This window comes from Telmatherina bonti, assembly GCF_933228915.1.
Source record: "Telmatherina bonti genome assembly, chromosome: 16".
NCBI lineage: Eukaryota > Metazoa > Chordata > Actinopteri > Atheriniformes > Telmatherinidae > Telmatherina > Telmatherina bonti.
The window spans coordinates 6,463,517-6,481,786 of record NC_136614.1 but is presented as its reverse complement, the minus strand read 5'-3'; the positions used below and the strand labels follow the sequence as shown (position 1 = coordinate 6,481,786).

General features: G+C 47.7%; 1 protein-coding gene across 3 annotated transcripts in view; it reads right to left on the bottom strand.

Annotated features, from left to right (window-relative positions):
* Positions 1 to 18,270, bottom strand: part of myo6a (myosin VIa) — a 190,010-nt gene that overhangs the window by 135,862 nt on the left and 35,878 nt on the right. For all 3 annotated transcript variants that reach the window (XM_079255818.1, XM_079255819.1, XM_079255820.1), the window contains exons 8-11: positions 18,161 to 18,258; positions 8,323 to 8,487; positions 6,307 to 6,387; positions 370 to 550 (exon numbers count right to left, since the gene is read on the bottom strand). In XM_079255818.1, coding sequence (XP_079111944.1) covers positions 370 to 550; positions 6,307 to 6,387; positions 8,323 to 8,487; positions 18,161 to 18,258 — 525 coding nt within the window. The remainder of the gene's footprint in view (positions 1 to 369; positions 551 to 6,306; positions 6,388 to 8,322; positions 8,488 to 18,160; positions 18,259 to 18,270) is intronic.

Sequence of the window (18,270 nt, the reverse complement as noted above, 5' to 3'; positions counted from 1 at the left end):
GCTTCTCTAGCAACGTCCCAGCTTGGCAAAAACTGGAATCGGAACTTTTCATCAGTTTCACATCAGATTACTGAAGTCCTGCAACAGAACAGCCTCTCTGCAGACGCCCTGCTGCGCATGCCGTTACCCAGCATGCACTGCACCAGCAGCCTGAACACGGCAGGTAAACATAGCAGGTAAACAGCCCAGGCAGCAGCGACGGCCCAGAGGCTAGACTCTTCCATCTGATCTACATCTGATCCCTACATCTGAATGCAGGAAAGCTCATTACTTCATTTAAAAAGACATCAGATCAATTACAGATCAATAATGGTTCAATCACACGTCGTCTCCTGGAAAACTGCAGCATGATTTTTCCCTGCAGCTCACCTGAGGTGCTTCCAGCCTCTTCAAAGTCTATGTTTCCCAGGTGCAGCACGCCCGCCACTACCCTAAACAGGTCCAGCTTCTCCGTGTCGTCCAGGCCGATCTTCTTCATGGCGACGGACATCCGGGTGAAGTCGCCGTGGTCGTCCAGCAGCGGGTCCTTCAGCGGGCCGGACTTCAGGTGCTGACGGGTCAGAACATTCATCGTAACCAGATCTGCATTTCATTGTGTAATGTCAACGTCCTTACGGACACGTAACGTTTACAAGCCTGCAGCGACACGCATGAAGCCGCAACACGTCTGCAGCGACACGCATGAAGCCGCAACACGTCTGCAGCGACACGCATGACGTCGCAACACGTCTGCAGCGACACGCATGACGTCGCAACACGTCTGCAGCGACACGCATGAAGCCTCAACACGTCTGCAGCGACACGCATGACGTCGCAACACGTCTGCAGCGACACGCATGAAGCCTCAACACGTCTGCAGCGACACGCATGAAGCCTCAACACGTCTGCAGCGACACGCATGAAGCCTCAACACGTCTGCAGCGACACGCATGAAGCCTCAACACGTCTGCAGCGACACGCATGAAGCCGCAACACGTCTGCAGCGACACGCATGAAGCCGCAACACGTCTGCAGCGACACGCATGAAGCCGCAACACGTCTGCAGCGACACGCATGAAGCCGCAACACGTCTGCAGCGACACGCATGAAGCCGCAACACGTCTGCAGCGACACGCATGAAGCCGCAACACGTCTGCAGCGACACGCATGACATCGCAACACGTCTGCAGCGACACGCATGAAGCCGCAACACGCCTGCAGCAACACGCATGAAGCCGCAACACGTCTGCAGCGACATGCATGAAGCCGCAACACGTCTGCAGCGACACGCATGACGTCGCAACACGCATGAAGCCGCAACATGTCTGCAGCGACACGCATGACATCGCAACACGTCTGCAGCGACACGCATGACGTCGCAACACATGAACAGCGACACGCATGAAGCCGCAACATGTCTGCAGCGACACGCATGACGTCGCAACACATGAACAGCGACACGCATGAAGCCGCAACATGTCTGCAGCGACACGCATGAAGCCGCAACACGCCTGCAGCGACACGCATGAAGCCGCAACACGTCTGCAGCGACACGCATGAAGCCGCAACACGCATGAAGCCGCAACACGTCTGCAGCGACACGCATGAAGCCGCAACACGTCTGCAGCGACACGCATGAAGCCGCAACACATGAACAGCGACACGCATGAAGCCGCAACACGCCTGCAGCGACACGCATGAAGTCGCAACACATGAACAGCGACACGCATGAAGCCGCAACATGTCTGCAGCGACACGCATGAAGCCGCAACACGCCTGCAGCGACACGCATGAAGCCGCAACACGTCTGCAGCGACACGCATGAAGCCGCAACACGTCTGCAGCGACACGCATGAAGCCGCAACACGTCTGCAGCGACACGCATGAAGCCGCAACACGTCTGCAGCGACACGCATGAAGCCGCAACACGTCTGCAGCGACACGCATGAAGCCGCAACACGTCTGCAGCGACACGCATGAAGCCGCAACACGTCTGCAGCGACACGCATGAAGCCGCAACACGTCTGCAGCGACACGCATGAAGCCGCAACACGCCTGCAGCAACACGCATGAAGCCGCAACACGTCTGCAGCGACATGCATGAAGCCGCAACACGTCTGCAGCGACACGCATGACGTCGCAACACGCATGAAGCCGCAACATGTCTGCAGCGACACGCATGACATCGCAACACGTCTGCAGCGACACGCATGACGTCGCAACACATGAACAGCGACACGCATGAAGCCGCAACATGTCTGCAGCGACACGCATGACGTCGCAACACATGAACAGCGACACGCATGAAGCCGCAACATGTCTGCAGCGACACGCATGAAGCCGCAACACGCCTGCAGCGACACGCATGAAGCCGCAACACGTCTGCAGCGACACGCATGAAGCCGCAACACGCATGAAGCCGCAACACGTCTGCAGCGACACGCATGAAGCCGCAACACGTCTGCAGCGACACGCATGAAGCCGCAACACATGAACAGCGACACGCATGAAGCCGCAACACGCCTGCAGCGACACGCATGAAGTCGCAACACATGAACAGCGACACGCATGAAGCCGCAACATGTCTGCAGCGACACGCATGAAGCCGCAACACGCCTGCAGCGACACGCATGAAGCCGCAACACGTCTGCAGCGACACGCATGAAGCCGCAACACGTCTGCAGCGACACGCATGACGTCGCAACACATGAACAGCGACACGCATGAAGCCGCAACATGTCTGCAGCGACACGCATGACATCGCAACACGCCTTCAGCGACACGCATGAAGCCGCAACACGTCTGCAGCGACACGCATGAAGCCGCAACACGTCTGCAGCGACACGCATGAAGCCGCAACACGTCTGCAGCGACACGCATGAAGCCGCAACACGTCTGCAGCGACACGCATGAAGCCGCAACACGTCTGCAGCGACACGCATGAAGCCGCAACACGTCTGCAGCGACACGCATGAAGCCGCAACACGTCTGCAGCGACACGCATGAAGCCGCAACACATGAACAGCGACACGCATGAAGCCGCAACACGTCTGCAGCGACACGCATGACATCGCAACACGCCTGCAGCGACACGCATGAAGCCGCAACACGTCTGCAGCGACACGCATGAAGCCGCAACACGTCTGCAGCGACACGCATGAAGCCGCAACACGTCTGCAGCGACACGCATGAAGCCGCAACACGTCTGCAGCGACACGCATGAAGCCGCAACACGCCTGCAGCGACACGCATGAAGCCGCAACACGCCTGCAGCGACACGCATGAAGCCGCAACACGCCTGCAGCGACACGCATGAAGCCGCAACACGTCTGCAGCGACACGCATGAAGCCGCAACACGCCTGCAGCGACACGCATGAAGCCGCAACACGTCTGCAGCGACACGCATGACGTCGCAACACGTCTGCAGCGACACGCATGACGTCGCAACACGCCTGCAGCGACACGCATGAAGCCGCAACACGTCTGCAGCGACACGCATGACGTCGCAACACGCCTGCAGCGACACGCATGAAGCCGCAACACGTCTGCAGCGACACGCATGACGTCGCAACACGTCTGCAGCGACACGCATGACGTCGCAACACGTCTGCAGCGACACGCATGACGTCGCAACACGTCTGCAGCGACACGCATGACGTCGCAACACGTCTGCAGCGACACGCATGAAGCCGCAACACGTCTGCAGCGACACGCATGAAGCCGCAACACGTCTGCAGCGACACGCATGAAGCCGCAACACGCCTGCAGCGACACGCATGAAGCCGCAACACGCCTGCAGCGACACGCATGAAGCCGCAACACGCCTGCAGCGACACGCTGACGTCGCAACACGTCTGCAGCGACACGCATGAAGCCGCAACACGTCTGCAGCGACACGCATGAAGCCGCAACACGTCTGCAGCGACACGCATGAAGCCGCAACACGCCTGCAGCGACACGCATGAAGCCGCAACACGCCTGCAGCGACACGCATGAAGCCGCAACACGCCTGCAGCGACACGCATGAAGCCGCAACACGCCTGCAGCGACACGCATGACGTCGCAACACGTCTGCAGCGACACGCATGACGTCGCAACACGTCTGCAGCGACACGCATGAAGCCGCAACACGTCTGCAGCGACACGCATGAAGCCGCAACACGTCTGCAGCGACACGCATGAAGCCGCAACACGCCTGCAGCGACACGCATGAAGCCGCAACACGCCTGCAGCGACACGCATGAAGCCGCAACACGCCTGCAGCGACACGCTGACGTCGCAACACGTCTGCAGCGACACGCATGAAGCCGCAACACGTCTGCAGCGACACGCATGAAGCCGCAACACGTCTGCAGCGACACGCATGAAGCCGCAACACGCCTGCAGCGACACGCATGAAGCCGCAACACGCCTGCAGCGACACGCATGAAGCCGCAACACGCCTGCAGCGACACGCATGAAGCCGCAACACGCCTGCAGCGACACGCTGACGTCGCAACACGTCTGCAGCGACACGCATGAAGCCGCAACACGTCTGCAGCGACACGCATGAAGCCGCAACACGTCTGCAGCGACATGCATGAAGCCGCAACACGTCTGCAGCGACACGCTGACGTCGCAACACGTCTGCAGCGACACGCATGAAGCCGCAACACGTCTGCAGCGACACGCATGAAGCCGCAACATGTCTGCAGCGACACGCTGACGTCGCAACACGTCTGCAGCGACACGCATGAAGCCGCAACACGTCTGCAGCGACACGCATGAAGCCGCAACACGTCTGCAGCGACACGCATGAAGCCGCAACACGTCTGCAGCGACACGCTTGACGTCGCAACACATGAACAGCGACACGCATGAAGCCGCAACATGTCTGCAGCGACACGCATGACATCGCAACACGTCTGCAGCGACACGCATGAAGCCGCAACACGCCTGCAGCGACACGCATGAAGCCGCAACACGTCTGCAGCGACACGCTTGACGTCGCAACACATGAACAGCGACACGCATGAAGCCGCAACATGTCTGCAGCGACACGCATGACATCGCAACACGTCTGCAGCGACACGCATGTCGCCGCAACACGTCATTAAGTGTGATGATGATGATGATGATGATGATGGGAGATTTTCCACTTTCCACCACGAACCTCCAGTTTCATCACATTCCATCAGATTTGTTTCTTCATGATGTTGTTCAGACGTTGCAGCTTTTCTTTCAACGAGGAAGGTTTGAATAAAACTTGCAGCTTCAGCTCAGACCTGGCAACCCGTCTGCAGACGTTGGTTCTGCTGCTTGGATCAGGCTGATTCCAACAAACATTCGTCTGGATGTCGACCCGTCCAGACTCCGCATCTGTTACGTTACCTTTCCTTTTCAATCATATCTCTCTTTTTATTCATATTAATTAGTATTATTATTAATTATTATGATTATTATTATGATGTTACAACATGCTGAACTTATGCTGTTGTATTTATTCATTAAGTTTTCCATTCATCTTATGTATTTATTCATGTGTAGGGGTGGGGACTCTGCACCTCTTTGTTCTGTTTATGATAAAAAAAGGAAAATAAAAACAAAAAAAAAACATGAATTTTCTGTAAGATGATAAATTATTTTGACTCTCACGGCTGTCTGAGGTTCTCAGTAAGGAAGGAAAAGCACGACTGCCAATCAGCTGTGACATTGTGAGGACTGTGAGGCGGACTGAAGGAGAAGTCAGAAAGCAGCTCCAGCAGGTGTGAAAGTCTAACATTAGCATGCAGCTGCCTCCAGGCGCCCCGACAGGACACCAACCACAGAGGAGGAGGAGGAGAAGCACATCGCCTCCTCCTCTTGAGTGCGCAGATGAAGGAGACATACAGCACATCATGTTCCTCCTTCACTAAGTAGCCACCTACCAGGAAGTCTGACCTCCTTAGGAGATTCAGACACTCTGCAGAGCTGCAGGTGTTCCCAACATGCAGCTACGATTATCTGTCGCTTTTACAAACACAAATCCTCGGACAAGCCTCATGGTTTCAGTTCTCATCTTCCAGCTTCTTTCTCCTCCGTTTCTGCATCCGACCACGTTACCACGACGACCACCATCTGCAGCATGACCAGCCAGAGGAAGTTCCTTCCAGGAGGTTTTACTGACTGAAGTAAATCCTGCAGGTCTGCAAAGTCAGATCCTCCCAATCCCAGTCTGTCATTTTCACTGGGAACGCCCCTTACTGGGATGGACAGGAGACGTCCCTTCACTCATCATCATCACCATCGTCATCATCCTCATCATCATCCTCAAGTTAAGAAAATCAAAAATAAAACGGCGGCTTTACCTCGGGGCTCTTCCGGTTCTGCAGGATCTGCTTGTCCGTGTCTTTGTTGGCGAAGAAGCGAGTGCATCCTCTGTTCAGGTACTGCAAGACATTCAGACACCAGAACACGTCACACGCCTGACCAGAACACGTCACACGTCTGACCAGAACACGTCACACGCCTGACCAGAACACGTCACACGCCTGACCAGAACACGTCACACGCCTGACCAGAACACGTCACACGTCTGACCAGAACACGTCACACGTCTGACCAGAACACGTCACACGCCTGACCAGAACACGTCACACGCCTGACCAGAACACGTCACACGTCTGACCAGACCACGTCACACGTCTGACCAGACCACGTCACACGTCTGACCAGAACACGTCACACGCCTGACCAGAACACGTCACACGCCTGACCAGAACACGTCACACGCCTGACCAGAACACGTCACACGTCTGATCAGAACACGTCACACGCCTGACCAGAACACGTCACACGCCTGACCAGAACACGTCACACGCCTGACCAGAACACGTCACACGCCTGACCAGAACACGTCACACGCCTGACCAGAACACGTCACAAGTCTGACCAGAACACGTCACAAGTCTGACCAGAACACGTCACACGTCTGACCAGAACACGTCACACGCCTGACCAGAACACGTCACACGTCTGACCAGAACACGTCACACGTCTGACCAGAACACGTCACACGTCTGACCAGAACACGTCACACGTCTGACCAGACCACGTCACACGTCTGACCAGACCACGTCACACGTCTGACCAGACCACGTCACACGTCTGACCAGAACACGTCACACGCCTGACCAGAACACGTCACACGCCTGACCAGAACACGTCACACGTCTGACCAGAACACGTCACACGTCTGACCAGAACACGTCACACGTCTGACCAGAACACGTCACACGCCTGACCAGAACACGTCACACGTCTGACCAGAACACGTCACACGTCTGACCAGAACACGTCACACGTCTGACCAGAACACGTCACACGTCTGACCAGAACACGTCACACGCCTGACCAGAACACGTCACACGTCTGACCAGAACACGTCACACGTCTGACCAGAACACGTCACACGCCTGACCAGAACACGTCACACGCCTGACCAGAACACGTCACACGTCTGACCAGACCACGTCACACGTCTGACCAGAACACGTCACACGCCTGACCAGAACACGTCAGATTTCCTCCTGAAACATTCCAAGACTCATCTCATAACTCTGTTCCTGTCCCCCCATGAAAACAACCCGAAGCTGCGTGTCTTCCACTCTGCCAGGACGTCAGCGGCTTTCTCTCTGAATGCAGGAAACAGACCAGACTGTTTGATTCCTCCATTGGGTACAGCTGAGCTGCTGCTGCCCTCTGCTGTCCAGAATGGCGTTTTACAGCTCGGTAGAGCTTAAAAGCGTCGTAGTGGACTCTGTAGTGTTTCCAGTGGCTCAGAGACGAGTCGGGAACAGAGTCTGGGTAATGGACCATGACGATCCAGGTTTGGGTTCAAAACCACCAAGAAAAACCGGGTCAAGCACAGAGTTCTGATTCGGACCAGGACCAGAGATCTCAAGGACTGCAGACCTCCAGGACCGCAGACTTCCAGGACCAAGGACCTCCAGGACCAAGGACCTCCAGGACCAGAGATCTCCAGGACCAGAGATCTCCAGGACCAGAGATCTCCAGGACCAGAGATCTCCAGGACCGGACTTTGGCACCCCTGTACTACCCGTGATCCTTGTCCTGGCCAGATGACAGCCAGCATTCTGAAGACATCTTACCAGTGGTGTAACTGGGCCAAAGGAGCCCGGATCTGACCCAACTGGTTGGCTATCGAGAGTGTTGAGTCTGATTCTGCCTACACATTTTTGTTTTTTTTAATTTGGTCATTAATGTCAGTTGTTGGCAGAAAATAATGTGTCGGTCCAGTTTTCTTACTGGGTCAAACTGGGTCAAACCCACTAAAAGACCTAGCGCGATCTAGATCTTCGTACCCTGAACGTCTCCGGGGAGCTGAGGTGGAACTTCTGCCGGATGTCCTCGGGGGCTCCGGCACACAGGCGGTAGAAGATGTGGTAGTTCCTCTCCTCGGGACTTTGTCTGCAGATCCGGGACTTCTCCAGCAGGTAGTGCGACACAAAGCCACCAACGACAGCGTTCTGAGGGAAATACAGTCACAGGAAAGAGGTGTCACATCGCTTATTCTCCCTGCTGCAGACGTCTCATTTAGGCTCAATTAAAATATAAATAAATGCCAAAAACAGCCAAAGAATTTTGGTCAGAATGAAGCAAAACAGAGGATCAACTTCGCTGAAAGCTCTTATTTTCAAGAGAATCGGGACAAACAGACATCAGGAGTAACTGACATCTGGTGTAACAGACATTATGACTAACAGACAATGGGAGTAACAGAAATCGAAAGTAATAGAAATCAGGAGTAACGGACATTAGGAGTATTAATTGAAGCTGAATTCTTATTCAGACAGCTTAAACAGCTTCAGTCAGCTTTCTGTACACATCAGAAGTAACAGACATCGGTAGTAACAGCTTATAGGAGTAACGGACATAAGGAGTAACAGCTATTTGGAGTAACAGATCAGAAGTAATGGACATTGTGAATAAGAGACATCAGAAGCAACAGAAATCGACAGTAATGGACATCAGGAGTAATGGCCAAAGAGTAACGGACATCGGGAGTAACGGAACTTGGGGAGTAACAGACACTGGGAGTAACAGACATTAGGAATAACAGACATTAGGAGTAATAAACTATGGGAGTAACAGACTATAGGAGCAACAGACTATAGGAGCAACAGACTATAGGAGCAACAGACAAAAGGAGTAGCAGACTATAGGAGCAACAGACTATAGGAGTAACAGACTATAGGAGTAACAGACTATAGGAGTAACAGACTATAGGAACAACAGACGATAGGAGCAACTGACGATGGGAGCAACTGACGATGGGAGCAACAGACGATAGGAGCAACAGACGATAGGAGCAACAGACGATAGGAGCAACAGACGATAGGAGTAACAGACGATAGGAGTAACAGACAATAGGAGTAACAGACAAAAGGAGTAACAGAGTATAGGAGTAACAGACAACAGGAGTAACAGAGTATAGGAGTAACAGACAACAGGAGTAACAGAGTATAGGAGTAACAGACAACAGGAGTAACAGAGTATAGGAGTAACAGACATCAGGAGTAACAGACTATAGGAGTAACAGACTATAGGAGTAACAGACTATAGGAGTAACAGACATCAGGAGTAACATACTATAGGAGCAGCAGACTATAGGAGCAACAGACTATAGGAGCAACAGACTATAGGAGTAAAAGACAATAGGAGTAACAGACAATAGGAGTAACAGACAATAGGAGTAAAAGACTATAGCAGTAACAAGACAATAGGAGTAACAGAGTATGGGAGTAAAAGAGTATAGGAGTAACAGACTATAGGAATAAAAAACTATAGGAGCAACAGACAATAGGAGTAACAGACTATAGGAATAAAAGACTATAGGAGTAACAGACAATAGGAGTAACAGACATGGGAGTAACAGACAATAGGAGAAACAGAATTTTGGAGAACAGACTATAGGAGTAACAGACATCAGGAGTAATGGACGATAGTAGTAACAGAAGATAGGCGTAACAGACAATAGGAGTAGCAGACGATAGGAGTAGCAGACGATAGGAGCAACAGACAATAAGAGTAACAGACTATAGGAGTAACAGACAATAGGAGTAAAAGACTATAGGAGTAACATACAACAGGAGTAACAGACAATAGCAGTAATAGACAATAGGAGTAACAGACAATACGAGTAACAGACAACAGGAGTAACAGACAACAGGAGTAACAGACAACAGGAGTAACCGACAAAAGGAGTAAGAGACGATAGGAGTGACAGAGTATAGGAGTAACAGACAACAGGAGTAACAAAGTATAGGAGTAACAGACTTTAGGAGTAACAGACTTTAGGAGTAACAGACTTTAGGAGTAACAGACTATAGGAGTAACAGTCTATAGGATTAACAGACAACAGGAGTAACAGAGTATAAGAGTAACAGACAACAGGAGTAACAGAGTATAGGAGTAACAGACATCAGGAGTAAAAGACTATAGGAGCAGCAGACTATAGGAGCAACAGACTATAGGAGCAACAGACAATAGGAGTAACAGACAATAGGCGTAATAGACAATAGGAGTAAAAAACGACAGGAGTAACAGACAATAGGAGTAACAGACAATAGGAGTAACAAGACAATAGGAGTAACAGACGATAAGAGTAACAGACTATAGGAGTAACAGACAATAGGAGTAACAGACAATAGGAGTAACAGACAATAGGAGCAACAGAGTATAAGAGTAACAGACAACAGGAGTAACAGAGTATAGGAGTAACAGACATCAGGAGTAAAAGACTATAGGAGTAGCAGACTATAGGAGCAACAGACTATAGGAGCAACAGACTATAGGAGTAAGAGACAATAGGAGTAAAAGACTATAGGAGTAACAGACGATAGGAGTAACAGACTAGAGGCATAAAAGACTATAGGAGTAACAGACAATAGGAGTAACACGATAGGAGTAGCAGACGATAGGAGTAACATACAACAGGAGTAACAGACAATAGCAGTAATAGTAATAGACAATAGGAGTAACAGACAATACGAGTAACAGACAATAGGAGTAACAGACAACAGGAGTAACAGACAAAAGGAGTAAGAGACAATAGGAGTGACAGAGTATAGGTGTAACAGAGTATAGGAGTAACAGACTTTAGGAGTAAAAGACTGTAGGAGTAAGAGACTATAGGATTAACAGACAACAGGAGCAGCAGACTATAGGAGCAACAGACTATAGGAGCAGCAGACTATAGGAGCAGCAGACTATAGGAGTAGCAGACTATAGGAGCAGCAGACTATAGGAGCAACAGACTATAGGAGCAACAGACTATAGGAGTAACAGACAATAGGAGTAACAGACAATAGGAGTAATAGACTATAGGAGCAAAAGAAGATAGGAGTAACAGACTATAGGAGTAACAGACATCAGGAGTAACGGACGATAGGAGTAACAGACGATAGGAGTAACAGACGATAGGAGTAACAGACGATAGGAGTAACAGACGATAGGCGTAACAGACGATAGGCGTAACAGACGATAGGCGTAACAGACGATAGGCGTAACAGACGATAGGCGTAACAGACAATAGGAGTAGCAGACGATAGGAGTAGCAGATGATAGGAGTAGCAGACGATAGGAGTAACATACAACAGGAGTAACAGACAATAGCAGTAATAGACAATAGGAGTAACAGACAATACGAGTAACACACAACAGGAGTAACAGACAACAGGAGTAACAGACAACAGGAGTAACCGACAACAGGAGTAAGAGACGATAGGAGTGACAGAGTATAGGAGTAACAGACAACAGGAGTAACAGAGTATAGGAGTAACAGACTTTAGGAGTAACAGACTATAGGAGTAACAGGCTATAGGATTAACAGACAACAGGAGTAACAGAGTATAAGAGTAACAGACAACAGGAGTAACAGAGTATAGGAGTAACAGACATCAGGAGTAAAAGACTATAGGAGCAGCAGACTATAGGAGCAACAGACTATAGGAGCAACAGACTATAGGAGTAACAGACAATAGGCGTAATAGACAATAGGAGTAACAAACGACAGGAGTAACAGACAATAGGAGTAACAGACAATAGGAGTAACAGACAATAGGAGTAACAGACTATAGGAGTAACAGACTATAGGAGTAACAGACGATAGGAGTAACAGACTAGAGGCATAAAAGACTATAGGAGTAACAGACGATAGGAGTAACAGACGATGGGAGTAACATACAACAGGAGTAACAGACAATAGCAGTAATAGTAATAGACAATAGGAGTGACAGACTATAGGAGTAACAGACGATAGGAGTAACAGACTAGAGGCATAAAAGACTATAGGAGTAACAGACGATAGGAGTAACAGACGATAGGAGTAACATACAACAGGAGTAACAGACAAAAGGAGTAAGAGACAATAGGAGTGACAGAGTATAGGAGTAACAGACTTTAGGAGTAAAAGACTGTAGGAGTAAGAGACTATAGGATTAACAGACAACAGGAGTAACAGAGTATAGGAGTAACAGACATCAGGAGTAACAGACTATAGGAGCAACAGACTATAGGAGCAGCAGACTATAGGAGTAGCAGACTATAGGAGCAGAAGACTATAGGAGCAACAGACTATAGGAGCAACAGAGTATAAGAGTAACAGACAACAGGAGTAACAGAGTATAGGAGTAACAGACATCAGGAGTAAAAGACTATAGGAGTAGCAGACTATAGGAGTAGCAGACTATAGGAGCAGCAGACTATAGGAGCAACAGACTATAGGAGCAACAGACTAGAGGCATAAAAGACTATAGGAGTAACATACAACAGGAGTAACAGACAATAGCAGTAATAGTAATAGACAATAGGAGTAACAGACAACAGGAGTAACAGACAACAGGAGTAAGAGACAATAGGAGTGACAGACGATAGGCGTAACAGACGATAGGCGTAACAGACGATAGGCGTAACAGACGATAGGCGTAACAGACGATAGGCGTAACAGACGATAGGCGTAACAGACGATAGGCGTAACAGACGATAGGCGTAACAGACGATAGGCGTAACAGACGATAGGCGTAACAGACGATAGGCGTAGCAGACGATAGGAGTAGCAGACGATAGGAGTAGCAGACGATAGGAGTAGCAGACGATAGGAGTAGCAGACGATAGGAGTAGCAGACGATAGGAGTAACATACAACAGGAGTAACAGACAATAGCAGTAATAATAATAGACAATAGGAGTAACAGACAATAGGAGTAACAGACAACAGGAGTAACAGACAACAGGAGTAAGAGACGATAGGAGTGACAAAGTATAGGAGTAACAGAGTATAGGAGTAACAGACTATAGGAGTAACAGACTTTAGGAGTAACAGACTTTAGGAGTAAGAGACTATAGGAGTAACAGACAACAGGAGTAACAGACAATGGGAGTAACAGACAATAGGAGAAACAGAATTTTGGAGAACAGACTATAGGAGTAACAGACTATAGGAGTAACAGACATCAGGAGTAATGGACGATAGTAGTAACAGAAGATAGGCGTAACAGACAATAGGAGTAGCAGACGATAGGAGTAGCAGACGATAGGAGTAGCAGACGATAGGAGTAACAGACAATAAGAGTAACAGACTATAGGAGTAACAGACTATAGGAGTAACAGACAATAGGAGTAGCAGACAATAGGAGTAAAAGACTATAGGAGTAACATACAACAGGAGTAACAGACAATAGCAGTAATAGACAATAGGAGTAACAGACAATACGAGTAACAGACAACAGGAGTAACAGACAACTGGAGTAACCGACAACAGGAGTAAGAGACGATAGGAGTGACAGAGTATAGGAGTAACAGACAACAGGAGTAACAGAGAATAGGAGTAACAGACTTTAGGAGTAAGACTATAGGAGTAACAGGCTATAGGATTAACAGACAACAGGAGTAACAGAGTATAAGAGTAACAGACAACAGGAGTAAAAGACTATAGGAGTAGCAGACGATAGGAGCAACAGACTATAGGAGTAACAGACAATAGGAGTAAAAGACTATAGGAGTAACATACAACAGGAGTAACAGACAATAGCAGTAATAGACAATAGGAGTAACAGACAATACGAGTAACAGACAACAGGAGTAACAGACAACAGGAGTAACAGACAACAGGAGTAACAGACAACAGGAGTAACAGACAACAGGAGTAACCGACAAAAGGAGTAAGAGACGATAGGAGTGACAGAGTGTAGGAGTAACAGACAACAGGAGTAACAAAGTATAGGAGTAACAGACTTTAGGAGTAACAGACTTTAGGAGTAACAGACTTTAGGAGTAACAGACTATAGGAGTAACAGGCTATAGGATTAACAGACAACAGGAGTAACAGAGTATAAGAGTAACAGACAACAGGAGTAACAGAGTATAGGAGTAACAGACATCAGGAGTAAAAGACTATAGGAGTAGCAGACTATAGGAGCAACAGACTATAGGAGCAACAGACTATAGGAGTAACAGACAATAGGCGTAATAGACAATAGGAGTAACAAACGACAGGAGTAACAGACAATAGGAGTAACAGACAATAGGAGTAACAAGACAATAGGAGTAACAGACGATAAGAGTAACAGACTATAGGAGTAACAGACAATAGGAGTAAAAGACTATAGGAGTAACAGACGAAAGCAGTAACAGACTAGAGGCATAAAAGACTATAGGAGTAACAGACAATAGGAGTAACAGACGATAGGAGTAGCAGACGATAGGAGTAACATACAACAGGAGTAACAGACAATAGCAGTAATAGTAATAGACAATAGGAGTAACAGACAATACGAGTAACAGACAACAGGAGTAACAGACAAAAGGAGTAAGAGACAATAGGAGTGACAGAGTATAGGAGTAACAGAGTATAGGAGTAACAGACTTTAGGAGTAAAAGACTGTAGGAGTAAGAGACTATAGGATTAACAGACAACAGGAGTAACAGAGTATAGGAGTAACAGACAACAGGAGTAACAGACATCAGGAGTAACAGACTACAGGAGCAACAGACTATAGGAGCAGCAGACTATAGGAGTAGCAGACTATAGGAGCAGCAGACTATAGGAGCAACAGACTATAGGAGCAACAGAGTATAAGAGTAACAGACAACAGGAGTAACAGAGTATAGGAGTAACAGACATCAGGAGTAAAAGACTATAGGAGTAGCAGACTATAGGAGCAACAGACTATAGGAGCAACAGACTATAGGAGTAACAGACGATAGGAGTAACATACAACAGGAGTAACAGACAATAGCAGTAATAGTAATAGACAATAGGAGTAACAGACAATAGGAGTAACAGACAACAGGAGTAACAGACAAAAGGAGTAACAGACAAAAGGAGTAAGAGACAATAGGAGTGACAGAGTATAGGAGTAACAGACTTTAGGAGTAAAAGACTGTAGGAGTAAGAGACTATAGGATTAACAGACAACAGGAGTAACAGAGTATAGGAGTAACAGACAACAGGAGTAACAGACATCAGGAGTAACAGACATCAGGAGTAACAGACTATAGGAGCAACAGACTATAGGAGCAGCAGACTATAGGAGCAACAGACTATAGGAGTAACAGACTATAGGAGTAACAGACAATAGGAGTAATAGACTATAGGAGCAAAAGAAGATAGGAGTAACAGACTAGGAGTAACAGACTATAGGAGTAAGACTATAGGAGTAACAGACATCAGGAGTAACGGACGATAGGAGTAACAGACGATAGGAGTAACAGACGATAGGAGTAACAGACGATAGGAGTAACAGACGATAGGCGTAACAGACGATAGGCGTAACAGACGATAGGCGTAACAGACAATAGGAGTAGCAGACGATAGGCGTAGCAGACGATAGGCGTAGCAGACGATAGGCGTAGCAGACGATAGGCGTAGCAGACGATAGGAGTAGCAGACGATAGGAGTAGCAGACGATAGGAGTAGCAGACGATAGGAGTAGACGATAGGAGCAACAGACGATAGGAGCAACAGACGATAGGAGCAACAGACGATAGGAGTAACAGACAATAGGAGTAACAAGACAATAGGAGTAACAGAGTATAGGAGTAACAGAGTATAGGAGTAACAGACTATAGGAGTAACACTCCTATAGTCTGTTACTCCTATAGTCTGTTACTCCTGTAGTCTGTTACTCCTATAGTCTGTTACTCCTATAGTCTAACAGACAATAGGAGTCACAGACGATAGGAGTAACAGACGATAGGAGTAACAGACAATAAGAGTAACAGACTATAGGAGTAACAGACAATAGGAGTAACAGACTTTTGGAGTAACAGACATCAGGAGTATTGGACATCAGGAGTAACAGACATCAGGAGTAATGGACATCAGGAGTAATGGACATCAGGAGTAAGAGATAATAGGAGTAACAAGACAATAGGAGTAATAGACGATAGGAGTAGCAGACAATAGGAGTAACAGACTATAGGAGTAACATACAACAGAAGTAACAGACAATAGCAGTAATAGACAATAGGAGTAACAGACAACACGAGTAACAGACAATAGGAGTAACAGACATCAGGAGTAACAGACATCAGGAGTAATGGACATCAGGAGTAAGAGATAATAGGAGTAACAAGACAATAGGAGTAATAGACGATAGGAGTAGCAGACAATAGGAGTAACAGATCATAGGAGTAACATACAACAGAAGTAACAGACAACAGGAGTAACAGACAACAGGAGTAACAGACAACAGGAGTAACAGACAACAGGAGTAACAGACAACAGGAGTAACAGACAACAGGAGTAAGAGACGATAGGAGTGACAGAGTATAGGAGTAACAGAGTATAGGTGTAACAGAGTATAGGAGTAACAGACTATAGGATTAACAGAGTATAGGAGTAACAGAGTATAGGAGTAACAGACAACAGGAGTAACAGACATCAGGAGTAACAGACTATAGGAGCAGCAGACTATAGGAGCAACAGACTATAGGAGTAGCAGACTATAGGAGTAGCAGACTATAGGAGTAGCAGACTATAGGAGTAACAGACTATAGGAGTAACAGACGATAGGAGCAACAAACGATAGGAGTAACAGACAATAGGCGTAATAGACAATAGGAGTAACAAACGACAGGAGTAACAGACAATAACAGACTATAGGAGTAACAGACAATAGGAGTAACAAGACGATAGGAGTAACAGACGATAGGAGTAACAGACGATAGGAGTAACAGACGATAGGAGTAACAGACCATAGGAGTAAAAGACTATAGGAGTAACAGACAATAGGAGTAACAGACAATAGGAGTAAAAGACTATAGGAGTAACAAGACAATAGGATTAACAGACGATAAGAGTAACAGAGTATAGGAGTAACAGACTATAGGAGTAACAGACAATAGGAGTAACAGACAATAGGAGTAAAAGACTATAGGAGTAAAAGACTATAGGAGTAAAAGACTATAGGAGTAATAGAGTATAGGAGTAAAAGACGATAGGAGTAACAGACGATAGGAGTAACAGACGATAGGAGTAACAGACTATAGGAGTAACAGACTATAGGAGTAACAGACTATAGGAGTAACAGAGTATAGGAGTAACAGAGTATAGGAGTAACAGACTATAGGAGTAACAGACTATAGGAGTAACAGACGATAGGAGTAACAGACTACAGGAGTAACAGACTACATGAGTAACAGACTATAGGAGTAACAGACGACAGGAGTAACAGAGTATAGGAGTAACAGAATATAGGAGTTAACAGACAACAGGAGTAACAGACTATAGGAGTAACATACAACAGGGGTAATAGACAATAGGAGTAATAGACAATAGGGGTAACAGACGACAGGAGTAACAGACGACAGGAGTAACAGACTATAGGAGTAACAGAGTATAGGAGTAACAGACTATAGGAGTAACAGACTATAGGAGTAACAGACTATAGGAGTAATAGACAATAGGGGTAACAGACTATAGGAGTAACAGACAATAGGAGTAACAGACTATAGGAATAACAGACTATAGGAGTAACATACAACAGGAGTAATAGACAATATGAGTAATAGACAATATGAGTAACAGACTAAAGGAGTAACAGACTAAAGGAGTAACAGACTAAAGGAGTAACAGACAATAGGAGTAATGGACATCAGGAGTAGCAGACATTAGGAGTAAAGAAGCAGAGCAGAGCACCTTTGCATTGAAATGGATTTCCACAAACTTTCCAAAACGACTGCTGTTGTTGTTCCGGACAGTTTTAGCGTTTCCAAAAGCCTCCAGCAGGGGGTTCGCTGCAAAAGAGA